We start from the raw sequence: 10,718 nt of genomic DNA on the forward strand, positions 1-10,718 counted from the left end.
ACTATCCCCATCACTTGGCCCTTCGCGGTCTGGGGGCTTGATATGGTTGGACCCCTTAAAGGCGGAACCCACAAGCAAAAATACTTACTGGTCATGGTGGATAAGTTCACCAAATGGATAGAAGCCAAGCCTGTTAAGATGGCCGAATCCGGACATGTGATAGACTTTATATCTGGGGTTGTACACCGTTACGGCATCCCCCACAGCATCATCACTGATAACGGCACAAACTTTACGGCCGATGAGGTAAAACTCTGGTGCAAAAACATGGGCATCAAGCTCGATTATGCTTCCGTCTATCACCCACAAACTAATGGCCAAGTCGAACATGCAAATGGTCTTATCATGAGCGGCATTAAACCCAGATTAGTGCGGTACCTCACGGAATCTAACATGCACTGGGTAGAGGAGCTTGACTCCGTACTCTGGGGGCTCCGGACCACGCCGAATCGCACCACCGGATACACACCATTCTTTATGGTGTACGACGCAGAAGCAGTTTTGCCTTGCGACATAATTCATGACTCACCTCGAGTGCGCATGTATGAAGAAAGAAAAGCCGAGCTCGATCGGCAGGACAGTTTGGACGCATTGGAGGAGGAGCGTGACGTAAAAGCCCGTTCCGCATTCTATCAACAGCAGGCTCGAAGATACCAAAGCAGAAAAGTACGGGCCAAAAATTACAACGTTGGCGAATTAGTTCTACGCCTGCCGGATAAGAAAAAGGAAAAACTCAAGCCCAAGTGGGAAGGACCCTTCATAATTGACCAAGTCCTGACTGGTGGAGCGTACCGCCTGTGAAATGCATCGGATAACCGACTCGAGCCGAACCCATGGAATGTAGCCCGTCTCCAAAGATTCTATGCCTAGCGCCGGACTCTGTGTTCGTCTCCTTCTTCTGTCCATTTTTTATACATACTTTCTGTCTTACATTCCTCTTCTTCTCTCTCTCTCTCTTATAACCTTTAAAAGCTCATAAAGTGATGCGCTATCCGCGCTCATTAAACCTGGGGGCTTCTTTAAACAGAAGCTTATTTATACGGGCTTCATGCCCAACACATGTGTCACACTTCCGCATGTGCCTTTTATTCACCATTATATGCATCGATATGACTTAAGTTTTGGCCAAGCTGGGTTGCCTGGCTCCTGTGCTTACCCCTATGTTCCCGATTGTTCGGCTAGGTGGTAAAGGGAGAACCTCTGCGATTGTTACTGCCGGGTCAGCCGGACATGTACCTCAGACTGGGTGAAGCCGAAAGCTAGCGTTCTTAAGGGAATATTCGCTCGGTGAACTAAAGACGATCTTTTTTTATTTACATACATGCCCCCATATGTTTTTCCTGCGTTTCTTTTCGCAGCATGGACATGCACTTTAGGGCATGCCTCCCAGGGAAAGGAACCCCTAACGGAACTATTCTCCCTGGAAGATGTTTCTTACTAACCATGTAATATAACATAACTAGTCGGGCACTTGTCTGTTCACGCACTAATGACCCCTATGCCTGGTCTCCATGCATTCCCCGGTTCCTATATAACCACATGGGAATTCGGACACACTCCGGACCATCAGGACCCGAGGCTGAAGCGAAAAGGTCGGCCATGACAAATGATCTGCAGTCCGGCTAGAAGGCATTATAAATATCAATAAAATTACATAGTCATTTTGACTGATTGTATTCCTCTTCAATACCATCTAACAGGCTGTCTAATTTACAGTCCTGCTGGGAATACTTTGCGGCCAACTCTACTTGGCCGTATACTAAGCTTACAGGGATCTCCTTCCCATCGGTCCCTACAGGACCGACCTCGGCCATGTGGTTGGGGTCAGCCTTTGTGTACCGTGTCTTCACCATGGCCCAGGCCTCCCTAGCGCCTTGACCGCAGGCCGAGATCTTCCACAATTGGAAGCGCTGCTGTGCTCCCTTTAGCTTCGGGCATGGAGATGGATGGCCACAGAGCTTGGGCGACGCCTTGCATCGCCTGCCGAACTCGATCGAGCAGCTGCGAGAGCTCGGGAAGAAGGTCACCCATAGAACCGGGCATCTCCTCTGCAGGACGACCTGTTAGCCCACCTACAGACATTGCTCTGTTAGTCGACTTCTGCGCCGAACTTTCTTTCAAAGGTTCGTTCAAGCACTTACTAAATATGCCGCGCCGAAGCCGCTGATTCTCCTTCACGGAGTCTGACAGCTGGGCACGAACATCTTTCAGCTCGACGCCCAGCTTGGTGTTGGCATCTTGGAGATCGTTCTTCTCCCGCCTCACCTTTGTCAGCACCTTCTCACCAGCCTTTAGCTGGCGTAGGAGGTGTTGTCTTTCCGGATTCAATCCGGCGCCATCTGCAAATTCATTTGTCAGATTCGCACCCATGCCGTGCTTCACAAAATACTTATCTTTCAAAGTGTATGTTACCAGAGGGGGTCTCCTTAGGCTCCCCTGTTGCGGCCAGTGCGGCCTCAAGTTGGGCTTTGCACTCTTCCAGCTCCTTGGACAGTAGGGAATTCTTTTCTGTAAGAACCTGCATAACAAATGATCCTTAAATCAGTTATTCTAACTGTTTCAAGTCTCGGGGGCTACTGGTATATATATATATAATTACCAGTATTTTCTTACCCGTATGTCTTTTACATATTTCTCTTTGGCTTTGGCTAGACCATTTTGAGTGGCACGGAGGTACGCATCTCCCGAATTGAAGGCATCTAACGCCCCTTGGGAGAAACAAGCGTCGCGTAGAATTGTCCGGCGACGCCTGTGGTTCATGGCACTCTCCACCTCAGAGTTGGTGGCAGACAACCCGTCCACATCCTCCGTCGGAGGAGCGTCTGGCGCGCGCCTTGCGTTCGCCTCCGCCTCCGGACCAGGCTTTGGAGCCTGGCTGGTGGAGGCGCGATTGGCAGTCTCTCCGGATATAGTCCGGCGAGGTCTCTTTGTCCTGAAGAGAGCACGAGTGTCAATGTGCCTTGAAGGTATAACACCTGGGATAGGGGGGCGCACCATACCTTTGCGCTGACGCCTTGGTCCGGACTGCACTTCTTTTTTGCCCACGGGGCCTTGCAGCCCCTCGTTGGCTTGTCGCCGCAGGTTCGACCTTCCGCCTCAAAAACCTCCCCTGCAAAGTTCGGTTGTAATCAGGGAACTGAAAACATGAGAGGGCGGACACCTATTCAGGGTACTGGGACTTCGATCTCAGTTACCTGGGAGGCAGGAATTAGCCTTGGGTAATCGGCCGTAATGGCCACCAAGGCGTTGTCCTTGCTCAATTGATGGAACACTCCATCAATCAGCTCCACATATATGTCTGGATCCTCTTGAGAGGCCGGGTCGAGGGACCGTACTAGGTCCTCGGGTTGTGGAGGAGGGCTGCTTATCTCCTTAACAGCCCGGCGCAGTTCCTGTGTTGAAGTCATCGGACTGAATATTTAACAATGGGAATACAAAACGGATGGGCAAGTAAATGTGACCACTTACCCAGCTTGGGGGATTGTGCATAGAGAATCCGCCCTGTGGGTTGACGCGGAGAAATTCCTCCTCTTCTCCCTTATACAAAGTGGACAAGATCTTTAGTAGAGCGGCAGCTGAATCCGGCCCCTTACGGCCGTAGCGGGTGGCCTCGTCCTCCCTGTTGAAGTCCCACATGGGGTGGCTTCTATACTGAAGCGGCTGCACCCCCCGCATGATGCATTTGGCCATAACCCCGATCATGGTTAGTCCAGAATGGGCTCACAATATTATTCGGCCCATCAGGTAAATGATGTTCCTGTCACTTTCCCTTTGAGGGCTCCGTGGACGCCAGCTCAGGCGCTTCTTTAAGGGAGCACTGTCGAATTCAGGGAGGCCGATCCGGACAGGATCCGGCAGCGGGACGTCTTCTATAAAGAACCATTCTGAGGGCCAGTCTTCGGACGCCTTCTTTGGAGTTCCGGACAGATATCCGGTCCCGGCGATGCCACTACAAGAAATATGTCAACTTGTGACCACCACTATTGGTCACTGAATGGTCACAAACTTCCATTTGTGACCTTTTTGTCACCAAAAACATAAGTTCAAAAGCTGGCCGTCATAAACTGACTATAGCGACCTTTCTTCTGGAATGGTCGAAGACGTTTATGACCAAAATACGTCTACTGTGGCGTTTTGGTCACTAGCAACCTCCCCAGGCCACGTAGGCATCCAACATGGCAATCTGACGTGGCACAAGATTCAGCCCGGTCCAATTCGATTTTCTACATGGGCCTAGCCCAACAATTCGGCCTTTTTAATGTATTTTTCTATCAATTTTTGATCAGCTTCATGGGCCAAGCCCAACATTGCAACCTTTTTTATTGTTGGATTGTGGCCTTTTTGTCTAAACGAATTTAGTTTTTCTTTTTTCCCAAAAGAAGGGTCCACTAGTCAGATAAGTGGGTCCACTAGTCAGATGTGTCCCAATTGTTAGGTTCTGGTAACAGGTTTCCATTTGTCAGGTAAGTGGGTCCCATCTATCAGACTCATATTCTTCATATTTCAAGCAGTATTTAGATTGGCAGAGACAAAAACACACACAACACTTAAACAAGAGCAACCAGATCACATAATACAAGCTCTATCCGTGCCATTACAAAGGGCCATGTATAATACAATACTTTACAAGCTCTACAAGTGTAATATAGTACTACTTCACAAGCTCCTGGACTCGCTGGACTCTCTCATATTTCTATGCACCTTCAATAGGAAAAATACTTCGATAGTCAGGGCTGGAACCATAGCCAGATGAACAACACGCCGGACTCGCTTGACGACGATAGTCAGGGCTGAGACCAAACAAAACAGCAACATGGCTTCATCTGTCTTCCTATTACATGAATCAGAGAAGAATGAGAAAAACCGGGGCAAATATATTATGAACAGACCATTCAAGAAAAGGACATGTATTTAGAATGATAACACAAATTCAGCTAGTACCATGCTTTTTGTTGTCGAGCTAGTTAAAATGAGATAGTAGTTCATATAAGAAACAGAGACACAATATGAATATGCATGGCACATATGCAGGTTGTGCAAAAAACTGCACTACAACACATTGCGCCTGAAACAAAATACCATTCTACTATCACGACCATACATTCAACTGGCAAGATCTAACAATACTCGTCAGCACACGCATACTAACATCACAAAGGCAGGAGAGAATAAAGGGAACCAAGGAAGATACCTGTGGATGATAGTGTCGACGATGATCTGGATTGAGTTAGCATTGATGAGGAAGTGGATGGTGTCCATGGTGTGCTTTAGATGCACACAGCCATGAGCTTCTTGCCGCTGTTGCATCCGTTCGCTCGATGATGGGTACCAATGCATCCAAGTAGAACAAAACCACCAACATTAACCCACAGCTTCAAGTACAAGCAATTATATATCAAGTGACAGTGAAAACAAGTTGAGAAAAACACTATAAATATCTATTTCATGTCATGCAATATTCAAACCGAATAAACCTATGCATACGAAGGTGAAATATTACAAACAAAGCTCTCATCAGGTAGCATGCATACAAAATCTCTGTGTTGGCAGTAGTAAATACTCTCTGTGTTAGCAGTAGTAAAACTCATGCAGTACCAAGTTAACAACTTTGAGTCAGAAAAGCTAGAAGTGTCTCTTAAGAGAGACCAGAACTTAGAATTAAGGCACATATCATATTCTGAACAGCATCAGCACCATGGTAGTAACAATTAACAGTAGTAGGACATCAATGGGGCACAACTTATTTAACTACAGACGGATGGACAGACAATTACCTTCTCGAGGCAGGGGCGAGCATCCTTGAAGTCGAGGAAGATGAGCGTGAGGGCGATGCTAACGGCACTCCAGGACATGTTGAGGCCGAGCAGCAGCGCCACAAGCATGCCCAAGGTGATGGTGTACATGCCGAAGGTGATTTTGTCCCCAGATTCAGTGCATGGAACCGCTCCCTTCCGTTCCCAACAGCAGCAAGGTACTGGGCTACTGCTGTGAGAAAAATCTTGTAAGCATGATAGAAGGCTGGGATGGCAGGAAGTGAAAATCCTGTCTAACAACATGAGCAGAGCACTAGTTACAAGCATGATAGAAGGTTGGGTGAAGAATATACGAAACTGAACCAATCAATTCAATTCAAAGGGTGTATCTTGTGTAAATGATGCTAGCAATCTCAGTTATATATATAGCAGAAATTTTATTAGATAATCCTAACTCCATACTTAACAGATATTCATTCCTCAAAATACTCAATAGAGAGTATTCCCTGCCACAAGCAGCAAGATGGTTTGGGCGAGATCCAGCGAGGTGCAGGGCTGCTCGTTGGGTAACTAGTACCTGGATGTATGGAGTGAGGAGGGAGAGCTGCAGCATACTAATCTTGGGCGTGAAGAGTGGAAACTACCATATATTGCCCAAGAATTGAACCCAGCTTTGACATGCATGCTGCAATTCAACTCCATTGGTTTTCACAGAGATAAGATGAAAATCAACATTGTTTTGTTTGCCACTTATTGATGAAGCTACCAATTAGGATTAAATGCAGACAGCAGCAGTAGTAGTAGTAGTAGCATAGCTACCACATTGGGACGACAAAAAAGAAACTAGATATCCAGCAAGCGTGCCTTAGCTTATGGAAGCATAAGTTGTCAACAGCCCTTAACATGACGCCGAATGATAGCTCAGCAAACATGGCATACCACAAGGAACTGAGACAGCATGGTCGCACTAGCGTTGCACAAAAATATACCCCAGGCTAGACAAGCAGATGCAGAAGGAAAAAAATTCAAATGCAGCAACAAAAGGATGTTCTCAAGCCCATATATTATTACTGACTCATAATCTCAATATCACACTCCGATTCAGAATAACTCGTCATATCACACAACAGTATTTAAATCAGTTCCACATAGAGATCCCAGACAAGAGAGCGCCCACATGGGCGTTAACAATATTTACGGGGCTGTCAGATATGAGCAGCCCTTGACAACTGACGGCGAAGCGAGTGAACATTGCATGAGCCGTACCTGCATAACAGAGAGAATAGAGTAAGATGTTAGTGTTCAAGAATTAAAGGAAGGCTCCTTCTCTAATGCATGATACGCACACTCGTGCATATTCCCAAAAAATAATTAAAGGAAGGGTAGGTCTCGACTACGAGCTATCTCTGCAATGCATTTGTTCACTCACTATTACTTAACATATCCTACAGTGATGCTAAGCTACTGACTAACAGTTCCGGAAAAAATTAGTGTACTCCGTCCACAAATACTCACTCAGCAAACAGCAATACTGTGTCATGAAGATGACCTTCTAATGCTACTGCTTGCCAATATGAAAAAAGTTGCAACACAGTGCCAATAAGAATGTTAGTCGACACAGAGATGGATACCTTTATGGTGATAAATCTGTGTGCAATTTTACTGGAATGTGTGGTGTGTCAGCAGTGGCACATTAGTCACCTTGATTGGTGACTAATAGACCTATTATTGGTGACTAATAGACCTATTACTTCATATAGATGATACACGGGCTTAAGGTAACTCAGATGGGTCACCTTCACCCTGCCCCTACTGAAGGTGAAGTCCTCGATTCCATGGCCACTGAAGAAATCCGCCGCCTCCTGCAGCACCGGTGGCTTGTGCAGGTCGAACTCGTGCATGCATCTGGAACACCTACGAACCACGCAGAAGAAGAGTCAGCTCACACGCACGCATGTACCGAAGTGGTACACAATATCTTGTGGAATCGAAATGAATCGAAGCGGCGAGAACCGAACTGTTGGAGAGACGAGATCGACGGATCACTCACGTGGCGGAGGTCGGCCTTGAGGGGAGTCATGGCCTCCGGGGACGACGAGGCCGCCATCATCACCGCGGAGGCAGTCACCCGCGAGGGCGGCCGACAGGCTTGGCCTGGACATGCTTAACCTTGGAGAGGATCTCCCGCGTCCGCCATCGCTGATGCTGCTGCTGGATCCGAGCTTCGGGGATTGGGGATCGGGGAGATGAAACCCTAGCTGTAGCGGAGGAGGAAGAAGAGCTGGGAGCCGGAGCGAGGTTCGGGTGCAGCGCGAGGGAAGGAGGGCGCCGCCGGTGACAGAAAGGAAGGAGGGCGCCGCCGATGATAGAAAGGAAGGAGGGTGTCGCCGGTGCCAGTGCGAGGGAAGGAGGGCGTGGCGCGAGGGGTGAGGGAGAGGCCGATCTGGATCGGGGACAGAGAGAGGGAGGCGGCGGAAGGAAGGAAGGGATGAGAGGTGAGAGAGAGGTAGGGTTTGGTGCGGTGGGTTTTTTCCTTTCATTGCATGGATAGATGGATGGACGTTGGATTGCTAGCAATGGATGGTAGGATGTCTGCCATCTCATCGATCTGTGCCACAAACGGTTCCTCCAATCACAATGTAGTACACACTTTGACGATTTTATAACCATCTAAATTGGTCGTAATCAATTAAATAATATGCTAAATCATGTCACCTATTTTATAACATCATAGAATTAGAAAAAAAATAAGAACAATAGCATCGTGTCACAAGTGAGACTTGTTTTTCAGAAAAATAACAAACCTAGAATAATACAAATATCTTTAAAAATTGATCTCAAAAATGAGTTTTATTTGCAAAAAAACATTTTCAACCTTTGGAGTGTCGAAAATGGTATATATTTTTGAAGCACCTACCAATATTTGCTGCAAAATGGCACCACTCTATTTTTCAATAATATTAGATCATATTTTAGGTACAATTGAGAAAATGCTTGTGTCTCAATAGCTGTCTATCCACCTCTCTTCAATAATTGAGGAGGTTTTTCAAGTGCCCATTTTTCATTTTTCGAGTGTCCAAGAGGGTTTTTTTGTGAAGAACCTACCAAATAATTGTTGCGAAATTGGACCAAATCATTTTTCTAAAATGCTATGCCATATTTAATGCACAATTGACCAAATGGTTGGGTGTAAAGAGTTTTGATCCTCCTCTCGTGAAAAAGACAAATTTTCGCCGATTCAGCTGGAAGCGGGTCAAATTTGAACTGTAGCTGCCTTATAGTTTGCTCTTTATTTTTTCCAAAACTCATTTCTAGGTACATAAGTATCTATTTAATCAGAGAAACACCAAAAAAATTCCAAGATTCAACCACTAGCTAGGAACGGTCATTCCCGCCGTTTTGACCGCATTTTGAAACGGGCATAAAAAATTCAAAAAAATCAAAAAATTGGGAAACCTTCGCATTGTGTCATTATATGTGGCCAAGTTCCTAGGAAAAATAACAAACTTGTAATACGACAGTTATTTTAAAAAAGTGTTCTCAGAAACGAGCTATCACGTGTGGAGATCAATGGCTTTCAAGCCAAATGATCAATCTTATGGCCACATTCATGGCATAGTTTGTTCAAATGATCTCATATTGTGCACAAGGGTGCATATTGGAATGACAAACAATATTGCCTAAGGAAGTTTTCATTTTCCTTGGACGGAAAAACCATTTTCAATTTTTCGAGTGCCCAAAACGGGTTTTTTGTGAAGGACCTCCCAAATAATTGTTGCAAAATTGGACCAAATCATTTTTCTAAAATATTAGGCCATATTTAATGCACAATTGACCAAATGGTTGGGTGTAAAAAGTTTTGATCCACCTCTCGTGAAAAAGACAAATTTCCGTCGATTCAGTAGGAAGCGGGTCAAATTTGAACTGCAGCTTCATCATAGTTTGCTATTTATTTTTTACAAAAATCATTTCTAGGTACATAAGTACCTATTTAATCTGATAAACACCAAAAAAATTCCAAGATTCAACCACTAGCTAGGAACGGTCATTCCCGTCGTTTTGACCGCATTTTGAAACGGGCATAAAAAATTCAAAAAAAATCAAAAAATTGGGAAACCTTCGCATTGTGTCATTATATGTGGCCAAGTTCCCAGGAAAAATAACAAACTTGTAATACGTCAATTATTTAAAAAAAAGTGTTCTCAGAAACGAGCTATCACGTGTGGAGATCAACGGCTTTCAAGCCAAATGATCAATCTTATGGCCACATTCATGGAATAGTTTGTTCAAATGATCTCATATTGTGCACAAGGGTGCATATTGGAATGGCAAACAATGTTGCCTAAGGAAGTTTTCATTTTCTTTGGACGAAAAAACCATTTTCCATTTTTTGAGTGCCCAAAATGAGGTTCTTTGTGAAGGACCTCCCAAATAATTGTTGCAAAATTGGACCAAATCATTTTTCTAAAATACTAGGCCATATTTAAATCACAATTGACAAAAAGGTTGGGTGTACAAAGTTTTGATCCACCTCTCGTGAAAAAGACAAATTTCCGCCGATTCAGTAGGAAGCGGGTCAAATTTGAACTGCAGCTGCATCATAGTTTTCTATTTATTTTTTTACAAAAATCATTTCTAGGTACATAAGTACCTATTTAATCAGAGAAACACCAAAAAAATCCAAGATTCAACCACTAGCTAGGAACGGTCATTCCCGCCGTTTTGACCGCATTTTGAAACGGGCATAAAAAATTCAAAAAAAAATCAAAAAATTGGGAAACCTTCGCATTGTGTCATTATATGTGGCCAAGTTCCCAGGGAAAATAACAAACTTGTAATACGGCAATTATTTTAAAAAAGTGTTCTCAGAAACGAGCTATCACGTGTGGAGATCAATGGCTTTCAAGCCAAATGATCAATCTTATGGCCACATTCATGGAATAGTTTGTTCAAATGATCTCATAT

The 10,718-nt window shown here is 45.0% G+C and overlaps 1 protein-coding gene across 1 annotated transcript; it reads right to left on the reverse strand.

Moving 5' to 3' along the window:
- Nucleotides 1–5,196: 5,196 nt before the first annotated feature.
- On the reverse strand, nucleotides 5,197–5,903 carry LOC147966104 (silicon efflux transporter LSI3-like). The gene is made up of 2 exons (XM_087527108.1): nucleotides 5,775–5,903; nucleotides 5,197–5,372 (listed from the first exon to the last, which is right to left on the reverse strand). The coding sequence occupies exons 1-2, from the start codon at nucleotides 5,901–5,903 to the stop codon at nucleotides 5,268–5,270; spliced, it is 234 nt and encodes a 77-aa protein (XP_087383234.1). The 3' UTR covers nucleotides 5,197–5,267.
- Nucleotides 5,904–10,718: the final 4,815 nt, after the last annotated feature.

This window comes from Triticum urartu, chromosome 6A, assembly GCF_056163025.1.
Source record: "Triticum urartu cultivar PI428250 chromosome 6A, HENAU_Tu73, whole genome shotgun sequence".
Lineage (NCBI taxonomy): Eukaryota > Viridiplantae > Streptophyta > Magnoliopsida > Poales > Poaceae > Triticum > Triticum urartu.

Excerpts from the sequence above, each read along its gene's own strand:
- LOC147966104 (XM_087527108.1), bottom strand. The coding sequence starts at position 5,903 with ATGTACACCATCACCTTGGGCATGCTTGTGGCGCTGCTGCTCGGCCTC. Across the intron at positions 5,373-5,774 it reads CTCGCCCCTGCCTCGAGAAG|CTGTGGGTTAATGTTGGTGG; the intron begins GTAATTGTCTGT and ends TTGTACTTGAAG.